Source organism: Henningerozyma blattae, chromosome 4 (assembly GCF_000315915.1).
Source record: "Henningerozyma blattae CBS 6284 chromosome 4, complete genome".
Classification (NCBI taxonomy): domain Eukaryota; kingdom Fungi; phylum Ascomycota; class Saccharomycetes; order Saccharomycetales; family Saccharomycetaceae; genus Henningerozyma; species Henningerozyma blattae.
This window is the reverse complement of record NC_020188.1, coordinates 974159-990967: the sequence shown is the minus strand read 5'-3', so window position 1 is coordinate 990967 and position 16809 is coordinate 974159. Positions and strand designations below refer to the sequence as shown.

The 16809-nt window shown below is 32.8% G+C and overlaps 2 protein-coding genes across 2 annotated transcripts; both read right to left on the bottom strand.

Moving 5' to 3' along the window:
* Positions 1–252: 252 nt before the first annotated feature.
* SEN2 (tRNA splicing endonuclease subunit SEN2) lies at positions 253–1380 on the bottom strand (the record flags this gene model as incomplete). The annotated part of the gene is made up of 1 exon (XM_004180366.1): positions 253–1380. The coding sequence occupies one exon, from the start codon at positions 1378–1380 to the stop codon at positions 253–255; it is 1128 nt and encodes a 375-aa protein (XP_004180414.1).
* Positions 1381–1737: 357 nt separating this feature from the next.
* REA1 (AAA family ATPase midasin) lies at positions 1738–16491 on the bottom strand (the record flags this gene model as incomplete). Its single annotated transcript, XM_004180365.1, has 1 exon — positions 1738–16491. One exon carries the CDS (start codon positions 16489–16491, stop codon positions 1738–1740), a length of 14754 nt encoding a protein of 4917 aa, XP_004180413.1.
* Between the last annotated feature and the right edge of the window lie 318 nt (positions 16492–16809).

Here is a 16809-nt window from a genome sequence, read left to right as displayed (position 1 = left end):
ATAATATTAAAATATTATCTATAAATGTAAGAAGGCTCTTTGTAAATTATATAATTAAACTTTGTAACTTTCATTTGCTCTTTGAGTTGTTTTAAAAATTTTTCTCATTGCCATTAAATTGGAATGGAAGTAAACTAAAGAATAACCTAATAATTGCTGTTATCCTATACCTTCCAAAGGTCATAGGAGTATAGGACAATAAATTCCGTAAATAAAAATCAAATTAAATAATATACAAGCCATTTAGTATGGCTAATCTCTATTTTTTCCGGGAACCCATCTTTTATAAACTATCTCACCAACGTTGAATTTACTGAAAAGTTCTGTGAAATTTCCACTTTTCCAAAGTTGTAAAATATTTTTTTCTGGCAACTCATTATGAACGTAACATAAAACAAGGGATTTTCTTGCACCACCAATTACACGGGCTATTGAAGAATACCACGTATAATCTTGTGACTCTTCTGCATCTAATACCAATACACAAAATTCAGCATGTTGGAACGGTGGGCCTCTCTTATATAATAGATATTCGCAACCGAACTTGATACCTGACCTAACGCACCAACCACGAGATCTATAATGATGATAAACAATATATTTTCTTATTAAAAGCTGAATATCGTCATACTTAATATTCTGAACCGGTTTGGGTACTAGTCTAGAACACAACTCTTGCACAGATATATTTAAAACTGGTAGAGAAAATGTTAAAAATATGGCTTCTACTGGTAATAATTCCAATGCCTCTAATTCAATAATATTTCCATTTGTATCTATAAGTTCGAAATCTTCCAGTCTCTCATTATTATTGAATGAATGTTCTATATCAATAAGTGATTGTTTTGCTTTAAAATCTCGAAGCATTTCCCTCTCTTTTTCTAATAATTCCTTTTCTTCTTCGATACTACCATTGTTTTTTCTTAATTGTAGAAGTTGCTTTTCCAATTTTTCACGTTGTTGTTTAAATTCAATCCTTAGCATTCTTCTACGTTTTGTTATTTCTTCTAACTGTAATGTTTCTGGGATGGTATTGTTAGATAATGTATTAATTCTAGTATTAGTCAGACCTATGTTCAACCTTTCCAAAGTACGGTTTTTCCAAGTAGGTTCACTACGAGAAAATTGGCCTGTACCAAAGAACCCATTTTCCCAAAGATATTGCATATGGTAACTGTTTCTAACTAATATATGAACATATTTTTGGCCGATAATCTCAACTGGGATCCTAAATTTTAAATAGTTTACTTTTGTTAAGTAACAATATGTCCAATAGGCCCATGAAAGAGGATTCTGAGGGATTAGATCAGGCAGGTCATCGATTGGATGAATAGGTAACGGGTATTTGTATCGTAGACGGGCTGTGTGTCCTTTTGCCATCTTAAGGCACAAGTTAAAAAGGAGTACTAATTTACCGTGATATCTAAGTGTTGGTCTCGATCTATTTAGAATATTAAGATTTGCATGTTAAATAGTGTTTGAAGCAATTCATTTTTACATTTTATGGCTTTATAAAAGCATCCATGTTTTTTAAATTTTGAAGAGGCACGGGTGTATATAATTCAGAAATTCATGTACTATTGCAAATAATATATATTAATGTGACAGACTTATCAAGTATGTCATAACGAGGGTCAATAAAAATAATCTACAGTTGAATGTATAAAAATAAAAAAATAATATAAAATTAAAATTTAGTAAAAATTCTATTGTAAATTTGCGTAATTAAGAATTAACTCAAGAAGAAGCCAAATCTGAGAAATATTGACGTAAAATAACTGACAGCATTTCTGGCAATTCGCTAACATTATGAACAACAACATAGAATTCGAATGGGAAAGTGTCTAAGTATTTGTCTATTTTTAGTTGCATGTTACCATTATGATCAGGTACATACTTAACTTGACTCATATCCATAATAGATTCGTTGGAGTTAATACCGTCAATGATAACAAAAACTAACATGATTTTATTTTCCCTAGCACGGCGTACTAAACGTTCTATGGTAGAATGATCTTCACAAATACCATCAGAGATAATAATTTCTAATTGCCATTGATCTGAATTGTTAATCATACGAGCACGTTCAAATATCTTAATAGATTCTGCAACTAGTCTTTTGATGTCAGTTTTTGTTTCTTTGAAACCAAACCATTGGAAGACATTAGAGCCAGCATCGTCACTAAATTGTTTGTCAAATGGATGAACTTCCCTAATATTTTCACCAAATTTAACTACTGATAATCCACCAGATTCTAGTTGTGTTAAAGTCTTGGACACTAAGAATAAACTATCGAATGCCAATTTAACACAATTAGATTCACTCATTGATTTTGAATCATCTAATGCAATCATAATTTGATATTGACGTTTACTTGGTTTAGTTCTTCTTAGCCAGATCTTATCTTTACGGAACTGAGAAGCAATGTATGGAATGATACGCTTCATATTCAATCTTTTCCCAGTTTTATAGTCACCCTTTAGTTTAGTTGCTAAAGTTGGTTCTAAAATTAAACGCAATTGCTCACTCAAACGAGAAACTAGATCAGCGGTAGATAATTCACTCTTGTGCCACAATTCACGAGCTTCCTTCTTCGATCTCGGAGGTTCTTGCATGTCTGCTTCCTCATGGGTTTGTTCATCAACTTCTTCCATTAATTGATCTAATTCATCAGTATAGGCTTTATTCATTATAGTGTCGTGTAAAAGCTTTTCATTTTCAGTGAAAATTTGTCTTTTTTCGCCTATAAATCCAGTTTTTTCATCAGAAATTTCATTCTCATTACTTTTAGTATTATCAGTTTCGGTATTTTCATCATTAAATGACTCTAAATCTTCTTCCTCTTGTTTAATGTCGTCCGTATTAGGATCTTCATTGGTATTATTATCATCCTCAACTGCTAAATTTTCGTTTATACTTTGAATTTCTTCTTGATTAGCTGCACCCATTGCCTGAGTTTCATGTTCCGTGTTTGTACCATCAACATGTTCAAACTCATCAGGGCGTTGATTAGCAGAATCATTTGATTCTTCATCTTTTTCATTTTGAGAGGCTTCTTTGATTTCCTGTTTACGTTTATGAAACTCCTTCATTGCATCACCTAATTGCTTTAGAGTTTTACGAGCTTCAGATCTGATGTCATTTTGTTCGCCTAAATCATTTTCTTGTTCTTCATTGTTCATATTTTGCGTATCTCCACTTGTACCAATATCATCCTGTTCTTCTTCAGTTTTAGCGTCTGAACCAGAACCTTTAGTACCAGAATTTTGTTGGATAGCTGCTTCAGTATCGACTTCCTCAGCATCAGCGATTTCTTCATCCACGCCATCTAGGCCTTCAGCATATTCTTCACCACTTTTTTCTTTAGTATCATCTTGATTATTTTCTTGATCAATTAATTCTTCGTCTGACATGTCTTTTTTCATTTCATCATCATCATCATCATCATCATCATCTACGTCTTCAGTATCGCCTTGTTTTTTATTATCAGTATCAATATCCATTTCTTCTTCTTCTTCAATATCTGAGTCCTCTTGGGATCCTATATTCTGGTCTTCTTCAAGTTTTGAGTTTTCTTCCTCTTTTTCAAGATTGTCAGGAGAATCTAAGTTGTCTAGCATCTCTTCATCAGATTCACTTAGGTTATCATTATCATCCACATCGTTATTTTCAGCTTCCTCGTTTTCATCAGATTCTAAATCTATATCGTCAGGTAAATCCATTGTATCAACATCAGGGACATTCTGTTCCAATTCTTCATTAGATTCGTTTTTTACATTATCTTCCTGCTCAGCAAGTTCTTCTTCATCATCTTCCTGATTATCTGAGCCATCTGTTTCATTGCCGTTTTCATCTATATTATTTTGTTCTTCATTATTCTTATCGTTGTCATTGTCCTGTTGCGTATCTTCTTTAGAGGCATTTTCATTTTCACCTATATTTTCCTTATCTTCTTCATCATTTGCCTGAACATCATCATTATCGCCAGAGTTATCTAGTTGTTGGTCAGTATCTTTTTCTTTTGTATCTTCTTCTGGCTCCTCATTCCACATTTTTTCATCAACAGCATTTGGATCATCTTCGCCAAGATCGTCTATTTCTTCATCTAATTGATCTTCTTCTTCCGGTTCAGATTGTTCTTCATCACCCTCTTGGTCAGATAAGTCTTCTAAATCACCAGCCATATCACCTTCCATATCAACAGCTTCATTATTGTCATTTTCATCTTCGTTTTTATCCTTATCTTGCTCCTTATTTTCCGTTTGTGCATCTTCAGTCAGATCTTCATCTTGATCAATGTCATTTGAATTATTTTCAGCACCTTCACCATCACCCATACCTGTACCTTCATGTAAATTCTTATCATCAACTTCTTCAGATGGAGGTTCGGGAGAACAAAACCCATTCTTAGAAAGATTATCAAGTATAACACATAAAATAAAAGCACCATATGATGTTCTGGAATAATATTTTCTTGCATTTTCTAGAATTGTGTTGACTAAAGTGTAGTAATGATTGATGACGGGCATGGTAAAACTTACAATTGCTCTAACAGTTTCCGACTTATCAGTAATTTTGCAAGATTTCAACAAGGAAAAGGTAGATTCCATATTCGCTAAAACATTTTTAATGTGTAGTAATTTCATATTTTTCATCATATTTTGAGATGCAGTAGATAGCCATTTATCATCCTCTTCTGAGAGAGGTTCGATTTCAACTTCAATGAATTTTTGGAAGACTAGAAGAATCGATGTGTAAATTTTGCGGAAGCTTGCATCAATATCATCAATAGGGATAGAGGTTTCTATTACTTCAGGAGAAAGCTTCCTATTATTTTCCATCCAAGATAGTAATAGATCAATGATGTAAAGTGTGTTAGGTGATTTCATGTCTCTCAGTTTAGTAGAAAAATCAGTTAAAAATGAATCAAATTCCGATAGAATTGTGGAAACTGTGCCATCAAAAATTTGAACGTCTACAATCCTAGAAGAGAAATTAGATAATTTATCTTTTGTTTGTTTGAACAAAGAAATATCTATTTCTTCGTCTGAAGAGTTGTTAATAAGCAATATTGTTTCAGATGCATAATCTAAGAGAACTGGTAACCATTTACAAAAGAAGGAAACTGAAGTCATACTAGTTTGCAAGTATGGCCTATTCATATCTCCAACAGTTAAGTAAGCTTTTTCAAAATTGGAGCGAAGTGAATCTAATGTATCATATTTTTTAGTCAGCTCGTAAATAGGCTTTCTAATTGTAATTAAGGAAAATATTAAATTTTCACAAATAGCCATACCTCTTTCAATACTTGTAATTGGGATGTCATCTGCGGGATTTGAAGCATGGCTTCTCAAGCGTGGTAATATGTCTAAAATTCTGAAAAAATAAGAATCAGAATTCTTTATAGGCGTGGAAGAGAAAGAAGAGCTATTTGCTAGAATTGTTGTTGCAGTTGATTGAACCTTATGGATATCATCCCTAAAATTTGTCTTTAAACCAATACGTTTCAACTCTTTCAATGCATCACTTAAGCTTTTACTCTTTTGTGCCTTCAAAGCCGATAATGTTTTCTTTACTTCTTTTGAATATACACTTGGTGTTTCAGAGCGTAATCTTTCAGCTACTTTCAGATATTCTTTTGCAATAGTATCCAAATAAGGAATATCGTACGCGGATAGCTTGTTTAGATAATTGGACATATTACGGCTAACCAAATGAACATTTCTCAGAGGGGTAGTTCTATCATTCCAAATGGTCATTGATGACAATAGTTTTTTAGCAGCAGTAATATCAGTATATCTGGGTGTAATTGGAACCAAAGGATAACTCTTAAGCAATGGGTGGTCGGTTGAAGGAATTCCACTTTCTATTATAGTAAATGTTTCAGTTGAAAGCAGCTGTCTGTATTTACGCACTATCTTATACAGGCTATTATGTGAACGACGAGAACTTTGTTTTAGAGCATCGACATTCACATCCTTCCAACTTGCTAGTAAAATGACTTCCTTGATATCCTTTTCTAAAGTTTTTCTACCTTTCTTAATGTATTCAGAAACTGAGGGAAGAAATTGTGAATAGTATGAGATAGAATTTTGGATAGCATGTAATAAAGGAACATTAGAAATCATCGACACATGGTTTTCAAAGGCTCGTAAAATAGCTAATCGGGACGAAAATTCACCAACCGTACTCTTACTCAAGAAAATGTTCAACGCTGATAGAATACTGGTATTATTTTTTGTATCTGCATCATGGTTACTTTCTGTTGCAATCAAAGTTTCAAATAAGTAGAACCACCATTTTCCGATATTTTTTTCTAGCTTGATATCTTCAAATTTAAACAAATTGTTCCATGTTTTCAATTCTAATTTTCTCCAGGATACAATTTGGTCAGTTATACGCTTGCTGTGATATTCTAATGAAACTTTCGAAGCAGCATATTTTTCCCATTCCACTACAAATGTGTAAATTTGTTCTAATTTTTGTAATAATCTAGAAATAGGAGTCTCAACAGAGTAATTAAGATACTCTTCACATATTCTAAATAGTTCCCTTAATGTTGCATGTTCAGGCCATTGTTCAAGTAAGCTATTGACTGTGTGCCATAAGTTATCAATTATCATAATAGACTTTTGGGATTCTGATATAGAAAATCCATTGTAGAAATCTATGTCTTCATCAGATACGGTATCTTGAAAGGCACTTATTTCATTTGAAAAAATATTCAAGATTGCAGATAGTTGGGACCCAGTATTCAAATGTGATTTAAAGTAATTAGGAATATCGATTAATAACTCGCTCACTCTAGAACCTGAAATAATAGTTTCTTTCAAAGAATTAGATGGACCGTCACTAAATAATTTAATATAGTTTTTGGCAATATTGTAATATAGTGTCTCAAGATTGTCGTCTAATAATTCCGCACTTGTGTCATCTAGAGATACAACATTTTCATAGTCAGGGAACATCTGTTTAAAATCTTCTTCATAATCTTCAGAATTATCTTTAAATTTGTAAAGATTAGCATTATTTTGTTGGGCTTCTTCATCTTTCATTCTTCTTAAAGACCATCTATAATACAGCATCTGCAAAACTTTGCTTAAGAGAGGTAATATATCAGAATCTGATTTGTGGAAATCTAAAAGATTCAAAAAGAAAATAAGAATATCTTCTGTTATTAAAGAATTAATAGTACCTTTTTTCATTAACGTGGATATTTCAGTAAATGCAGTATTGATATTTGAAATGCTAATAACTTGTAATGGGTCAATGGACCACATACGCGATAATGAAGTTGGTTTTTTGGCATCCAACTTAGCTTGTTTTACTAAGTCAAAACCCAATTTTAGACAAATAATATAACCTTTAAAAATTTCATTTACATCTGCATATGTATAGAAAGCAGTATCCATACGGTTTAAGAAATGAGAAGAATTTTGTTGAAACATATTCAAACGGTTGTGTGATACCTCAGACGTTTCATCCATGGATTGTAGCAAATTGACAACTTGATTATCAGAAATTGTAGAATCTAAAAAGGCAGACCATTCATCGTATAAATTATCTATTGAGCTGGTGGAACGATATACCATAGGTTTAGAAGGTTTATCATTATCAGATATGGTTTTAATTCCTGTTTCAATAAGCAGTTTATTATTACCACTAGAAATAGAGCGAATTGTTTGCCAACTATCGATCATACCCTGTGTGTAATCGCGATGTTTTTCAAATATATCATACAAAACATAATCGTTAATAGCAGGATCAACTGGAGCATCTGGAGCATATAGATTAATTAGGGCGACACCGAATAGAATCCAACTCTTACCAATAAATTCACTTGTAGGTGGTTCCTGTAAATACTGTAACACAGGAAGTAAATAATTATTAAACACATCGATGAAATATTTAGGACAGTTATCGATAACCACCTTACAAATTTCACCAATTTTCAATTGCGTGACATCAATATTAGCGTGTAATTGAATTATGTCTCTGATCCATTGATCCAAGTGGGTATTAAATACATGGTACTGGTTAATCAAAATATCGCCTGAGAGATCAATAGTAGAAGACAATAATGTGGTTGCATCGTTTAAAGTCTGAAGAATTTGGCTACCTGTGAACTTTTTCAAATTGATAGATTTAATTAAAATATTTTCAAAAAAAGAAGTATCAATTAATGTTGTGGTATAAGAAATAAATTTATCATCTGAATTCTTTGACCATAATAAATCGAATACAGATGGATAAGAATGTGAATTTGTTTGAATTTTGATATAAGCTGCGGTAGAAACAGAAGATAGCGAAATTATTGACTTATAACTTTTTCTGTTTCCTTGAGAACTAGACAGTAATCGAAGAAGATAATCAAATTCAGTTGTTAAGTAGTGTTTCCTTTTATTTAAAAATTTACCTGATATAGCGTTTAAGTGGTTCATACCATCTTTTAGCGTCGAAAACAGCTCGTCTATGTTTGTAATGTTATTAGAGAGGATATCTTCAGCTATAATAACGAAGGAATCTCTTAAATCTGAAATAAAATCATAAGATTCGGAAAATTGTAAGGAAGAGACACTGTCAAACTCCGTAGACAGAGCATTCAAGGAAGACCATAAACTCCAGCCTTCTTCAGTTGATGGAAATCTTTTACGATATCTATCCCAAATAATATTCATAGATTTACCTTTTTGTACGTCTAACATCTTATCATAGTCGATAATAATGGATGAAACTTCATCGGCGATTATGCCGACAGCTGATGCTTCTTTGGTCCAATTTTCTAAGACACTTTTATAAACTCTCAAACGGGCCTCATCTTTAATACTAGAAGTTTCAAAAATGCAATTCCAAATTATTAATAGCTTCCATATTTGATAGTATGAAGCTTTCTCAGTATACAATTCATCTCTTCTGATATAGTTAATAATAAAGTTCTCTAATGATTTCAAAATTCCAAATATTGGAATTCTTGGAACTATCTTTAAAGTTCGACCGTTTATAATTGCAGCAGACAATTGAAGATATGATAAGTCATTCACTTTACCATTAATAGCTTTATTCAAAGTAAGTTCTAAGTTCTTCTCATTATGCAATAAAAGACCCAGGGATGCAAATAAGTAAGCAGTTTCTTCACTCGACAACTTTGGAGCATTTTGAATTAAAGTGGAAATGAAGTAAACGTTCAACATAGGATTCAAGTGCTGGATATCTGCTGTAGTTTTTGGAGAATAAGAAGAAAGTAGCTCGCCCACAGGTGAATATAGAGAATTTAATTTATTGTATACATTCAGAGATTTGTAAAAAGAAATTAAGTTATCAACATCTATAGCGAAATCGTCATCTAAAAAGATTCGATTCGAGATTACATTGTCCTTCCATTGATGTAGTTTTTGAATATCTCTAAATGACAATAACGAGGAGGCTGCAGCTGCAGATATATTTACATTATTTTGGCTAAATATATCATGCAAGACAGCGTACTCAAACATTGATGAGTTACAAGCTGGAATATAATGCTTCAGAGGTAGTGCTTCGGTAATATTTCGGGATTCAGTCTGCTTTAATAAAACACTTTCCTTTAATGAGTTGGAATCAAATATAGAGAGTCTGTTTTTTAATTCATCGACATATATTTCTACACCTCTATTTCTCATTGCCCTAGAAAGTTCACCATACTTGGGGTTTACTGTTAAAAATAATCGAAAATTAGGGTGAGGATTTAAAACTCGAGGTTTGCCATCCTCGAAACTGCATTCATTAATGATTAGTGATCCACCATCTTCTAGAAGAGAATTCAATCTATCCAAAACGGATGGAGAGCATAAATTAGCATTTTCTAAGACTAGCCAATGGCCCTTTTCAACAGCCTCAATAAGCATACCATCAAACCATTCAAATCTAATTGATTCTTCTTTAGATATTATACTAGACATTCTGTTAACACGTTCAATAAAGTGATCCCATTCATTATTAGAGTTTAAAAACTGAGATAATATGTTAAATTTCGCATGAAACACTGAAAAATTGGAAGTTGTTATAACGGTTTTTGATATGAAATGTAATAAATCGAAAGCAGCAATGATTGCTTCGGGTTGGAGTATTTTTAGCCCCAGGTTTAAGGAAATAATTTCAGTGATATAAGTTTTTAAGTCATTAGATATATAGGATATTTTCCTTGTTAAATCAACCTGTTCGTAACCACCCAGAATATCCATGCTATCAATATCACTATTCATTGAAAAGAAGTCCAATTTGGCACCTAAAATGGAGGCTAAAAATTTAATAATATCAGTCTTCCCTGATCCTGTAGGGCCTGTCAAGATAAGAGGCCAATTATTATTAATACATTTTAAGGCAGATTCGTAGACTCTGTTGTTACACTGTAAGTGAATTAATTTTTGGGAGTTTGGATATTGATATAATTTGTTTCTGGTTGAGAAGGTGCTATTAATTTGTACTATATCTTCATCAATCTTATAATAATTATCCCTTGTTTCGAAGTCACCAAAAATATTAGTAATTAAAAGTTGGGCCCTTTGTCTATCATCATCAGTTCTAAATCTCTGTTGGATAACAATGTTAACAAAATCCATGACAGTTTCACCACATATAGACGGCTTATTTAATAGTTTCAGCCACCTTAGGGTATCTCTTAGATTAAATTCCCATGGTGTACCTGCCGAACCCCAAAGTTTTTTCTTAGTCACCTCGTCTTCCACAGTAGATATTAATTTAATGATTTTAGATATTATTTCTTTGTTTATTTTTGGATACAAGTGATGAGCAATAAGCAACAAATCATTGGCAGTTAGCATGTCGACATAAACTACACTAAATCTGTTAACAAATGACTTTGGCAAACCTTTTCTACCACCACCCTGATATTGAGGATTCTGGGCGGCAAAAACAATGAAATTAGGATGACAACTAAAAGACTTATCCAACTCGGGGATATACGCCTCACCACGATGGTCAAGACATGCATTCAGACCTTCTAATACAGACTGGGAAGCTAAATTCATTTCATCTAACAAAACCCATTCACCTTTTTGCATAGCTCTCAAAAATGGAGCATCTCTCCAGACGAATTCTCCAGTTTTTTCACCAGGAGCATCTGAACCAAATAAATCTACAAGATCGGTCTGTTCAGATAAATTAATACGGGTCAGTTTGTTACCAGTCATCTCAGCCAATGCTGTAATCAAACTTGTTTTACCGACACCAGGGCTCCCTTCTAATAGGATAGGTTTATGTACTTGCATTGCACGTACTACTCGCATCATGTTTGCTGCAGTAGTTGGAGCATTCAAATCAAATGCTGGAATGGAACACTCATCGATGTTTCTATTTAAGGAAAATAAGCCTATTGTTAATGTATCTGGAGAAAAAGCAACATCAATTTTATTATAGATATAATGGGAGATTTTAATATTAGATATTTTAGATAGGACGCTGATACATTCAAGTTTTAAAGATTTGAGATGAGATTCATTTTCTGCCAGATATGCAGTATTATTAGTACCAAGAGCATCAATGAAAACCATTAATGCACCATGAGTTAATACAGCAGCCCCATTATTTACCTTTGTAAAGGACTTATTCATAAATTCAACCCAGGCTAAAATATCACGTAAAGAAATCACACCGCTTGTTACATTACCACCACCAAATTTTTTTGCAAACCATTCTGAAAAATCAACAATTGAGTTTGCATGTTCTTTTAATGGAGGGGAGAGTTTGGAACTAACTATTAATTTCACATCATTGAAGTCCTCCATAGATGGTACCCAAATCTCAGTGAAACGGTTTCTCAAAGCGGGAGAAAGTTCTTTTTTACCATAATCACCACTTGGATTCATTGTAGAAAAAAATTGAAAGCCTTCCTTAGCAGTTATTAAACTATCAGATGATCCCTTTTCGGCCAATAGCAAACTTCTCTCTGGTTCCAAAACACTGTTAAGTCTCTCTAGAACAGAATCATCTGCTAAAGAAATTTCATCCAGTAAAAAAAAGTTACCAGCCTTTAAAGCCTGGATTAGTGGACCGTCAGACCATTCAAACAGAATATTCAATTTTTCTTTACAATTTTTGATATATTGAATATTAACTTCAGAAATAAGTGATTTATCTGATTTTTCATAAAGTTCAAACATTGTGTCAACGTCAAGTCCTTCAATTTCATCCGTTGGTAACTGTAATACCTCTTTTAATTTGTTGATAAGTTTATACTGTAATTCTGATCTGTTACGTACTGGTCTCTGAGCTCCAAGAATATCACCAGTTTCTGTATTTTGATGAGCATTTAACGAAATTAATTCTTTTCCCATAAACGCTGATAACAATTGGCAAATTGTTGTTTTACCACAACCAGTTTCACCAACTAATAAGACAGGCTCGTTATTCTTTAAACAAGACTCAACTAGTACAGCCAAACGTTTCATTGCATTTGTCCAAATCACACTGCTAGGAATTGAATATAGATCTTTGTTTTCCAAAGATGAGTAGTAGGATTGCATATTCAATTTAACTTTCATCACTTTTTGTAAGACATTTTGAACGAGAACTCTTTCTTGAGTAGTTCTACACCGTTCAGCAAGTAGCATATACCCATTGGCTGCTAATTCTTCGTAGCCTATAGCATCACGCAAAGCCCAGCGGAACAAGTCACGTAATGTGGCAAAACTATTCTTTTGTTCAAATAAACGAGAAGCTGAACGCTCAATAGAAAGTTGTCTATATACTTCAACAATTTTCTTGGCATAAGAAGGGGCGATTTGGCAACGTTCACGAAGGATAATTTCTAACTCATCTTGTGGGATATCATCAAAGTGTAACTCTAAAAAACGATTTCTGAAAGCTCTTGAAAGAACTTTACGTCCCCCATAAATACCTGGAGGATTTTGAGTAGCAAATAGCATGAAGTTAGGGTGAGGATGAACTACCTCTTGTGTTTCAGGTATGAATAATTCTCTATTATCATCCAATAATCTATTCAATGCTTCAAGGACATCAGTTGGTGCTAAATTTAGCTCATCGAGAACAATCCAATACCCTTTTCTTAGTGCTTCCACCAATATACCTTCACGGAATGATAATTTTCCGGTATCATCTGTAACATAGGTACCAAGATATTCTTGCAAGTCAGTATGCTCATGATTATTAATACGCACGAATTTGTGACCAGTGACATCTGCAAGATGTTTAATCATACTTGTTTTACCAGCAGAGGTTGGACCTTGAACAAGGATAGGAAATCTCTTACCTGATGTGGCTCTCACCAGATTTAACAAATTTTTCTCAACAAAAGGAGTAATGATGTAATGAGCTTGATCTTGTATTTCTTCGTTACCTTTCTTCATCCAATAATGCTTGAATTGAATATAATCTTCCCCAGGCGACATTGGAGCCTGTGACATAACAGATTTCATGTTTTTTAATCTTCCAACTGTATATTTTTCAATTATAGGTATTAACATATTTTCAGATTTTTGATCTAATAAAGTGAGAAAACTCATACAAAACCCATCATACAAGGAACGGCGCAAGCCATAAATTGGAATAATATCACAAGCATACAGCAAAGTTCTTGTTAGAGTACGGATACTAAAATGAGGTTTTTGATTTGCACCATCAACGATAATATTATCTTCAGCTAATTTCTTAGCTTCGATATAAAGTTCAGCAATATCATTCCCAACCCACTCATCACTAACACTGTATTTTCCAATATATCTATCAATAATCGTTAACAAATCATTGATATCACGGTCTGGTGAATGTACATAAATTTCAGTAAATCTTGACCTGATACCAGATGGTAAATCTCTCTTACCAACGTCAGTTGCAGGGTTCATACAAGCAAAGATTCTAAATTCAGGATGAGCCTTTACAGGTTCTGCGTCACCTTTTTCGGATAAAAGAATACTTCTAGAGTTAGCTTCAGATAATAAATCAGAAATGCTTTCTAATGTATCTGCAGAAGCAAGATTAACTTCATCCAGTAATAACCACTCACCATTTCTAACAGCTTTCACAAGAGAACCTTCGACGAAATTAAAAATAAAAGAGCCTTCCAGTGTGCTAGCTTGGGCTTCAAACTTTCTGACCATATCTTGAAATACAACCCACTTTTCAAACAATAACTTTTTATCATTTGAATGAAGTTTGCGTTTCTTTTTCTTCTCGTTGACTACAGTAGAGTCGTTATTCATATCTAAAATACTTTTAGCCATCTTAAAAGCTTCATTCCACAATCTAACGACGTTTTTCCATTGATTCTTATTAAAGCATCTATGAAGCATTTTGTAAAATTTCTCATTCTTTTTGACAGAGAAAGTTGCAGCAAATAGAGTTTCAAAATTTTCTTGAATGGGAATAGCTACAGTTTTTGAGTTTACTGGCTTGTATCCACCCAGTAAATCACCAGTTTCAGTTTGTTGAGAAACGTTTATAACAGTTAAAGGTTTATTTACTAGTTTTGCAATTTGTTGTACAACCGTAGTTTTCCCAGTACCGGTTTCACCAACAAGAAGTACTGGCTCAGACATTTGAACAGCTAATGAAATTTGCTCCATTAATCGTAAAGAATGGTTTGTTGTAGCAAACGATGTGCTATTCATAGATTTTCTTTGTAATGACAACTGAGACTTATTTAGAACAGCCCTACCAATTTTAATAGTATCATCATTAGTTTCAAAATTAGGAATATGCTTAGTTAAGAATAAATTAATACGAGATGCCGGTATTTCTAATGAGGTACCAATTACATGAATTAATGGCTCTAAAGCCCTAGGTTCACTAATAGCACCGGCGAAACAATCTGCAGCTTCTGCGAAGATGTTATCGTAAATAGTAGTTTCTATCAATTGATTAGGTTTAGTAATGCCATTATTTTCAAACAATATGTTTAACCTTTTACAAAGCTTCACTAAATCTCTCACAGATACTGTTCTTGAATGAGCACCTCTGTTAAGAGATATAAATCTTGGGTCTAAGTAAACGTTTTTAATATCTTCATATGTTTTAATTAATTTGGGTATTAATAGAGATAAAACTTTATAATTATTAGACAGAATGGAATAAAGATCATCATTAGATGGCTCTTCTAAATAAATTGTTTTCCAAATTCTCATACCGATAATGTTAGGCACATATTCTAAATCTTTACCTTTTTTTACATTTTCTTCAGAAACACGAACGGTAGAAATTAATTGAAACCCATTGGCAGCTTTTACAACCTCGCCTCTTGATGGAATTGTTAATTCACGTTTCTCTAATAAAGTTAAAAGAATAGAAAGTACTTCGGTTGGTGCCTTATCAATGTCTTCAATTAAGACCCATCTTCCTTCTTTTACAGCTGTTGTTAGAACACCATTTCTCCATTCAAAAGTACCAGGCTTTTCACCAGAAGTATAAGTACCGATTAATAATTTGGCATCGGTTTGTTCTCCTAAATGAATCTTAACTATTGAATCTTGGCAACCAACATACTTACTTAATTCATTAATCAGAAACGTTTTACCTGCACCGGCTCTACCAATTAGCATAACAGGATTTGACTTTTGTATTGAAGAGCCTAATTTACGTAAGGTGGATATAGCTTTATCAGTTGGTACCCAGGTAAATTCAGAGGAGGGATCTTTTGTAGATAGTGAGGAATTAAATTCAGAAGTTGATCTTGGGACAATTACACCACATATAGATACTACTTGTTTCGTTAAGAATTGTGGATCAATGGTAAAATATTCATTTGTGGTGTCTTTAATAAATGTTTCGGTAATTTGAGGTAATTTGGAATATTCAGAAAATCTCTTAGCTTCATTTAATTCTAAAAATCTATAATTTACATTGGTATCATATTCATAAAAACCATTAATTGGGTCATCATGAGGAATGTGTGTTTTTAAAGTGTTGGTGAATGCATGTTCTGCCATATTTAAATAGTAACCCAAAACTTTTATCGTCAAAAATTTAATCAAATCACTTACATCATTCTTAGAAATAAGGGTATATAAAATATCCGGATTAATATATTTAGTGAAAATATCGGTGTTATGGTATAATAGTCTATAGTATGCTAATAAAATTTTATGCAAATTTTTTTCATCTTGGGAAGATGGGTTTTGTAAAATGGTAATAAAGCGCTCATTTTCTCGATCTAAAAAATCTTCAATAAATGGTTGAGATAAAGGATAAACAGTGATTGTTCTAGCAACAGCATCGAATACTTCTACAGAAGATGATCTTTCCATTTGGAATACCCAGCGTGAAACTACTTCTAAGAATATCTCATTATAAATAAAAACATGTCCTAATGTAGCAGGTTGTTTCAAAGCAGATAAACTTAAATTTTTCAAATTCTTATCAGCTGTTAGAGAAGTATCGAACAAATATAAATTATCCAGTTTTTGAGCCGGTAATGTGTCATTGTAAACTTGGTGTCTCTTCGAAACTTCATTCAGATTTAAGAAAATATTATTGGAACTCATTTTGCTTCCAGCTACTAATAGAAGTACACTCTTTTGTTTTAAACTTTTTTTTAGTAATAGGAGAAGCTAAATATGTTAATATTTTAGCTGGAAGAAAATTTTAGTTTATTCTATGATAAATGCTAATTCCTTTGTTACATTCTTTCTATAGCACTATTTACAGATCTTAAATTTTTTTTTCAGCTCATCACATCTCATCTCTTTCGGTATCTGAAAATTTGTAAATGTTCCGAAGTTACCCGCAAACTACCTTTTGTTTAGGTCCACGTGAATAAAGTAAAATAGTATGGATTTAAGAATATGTATGCATACAAGATA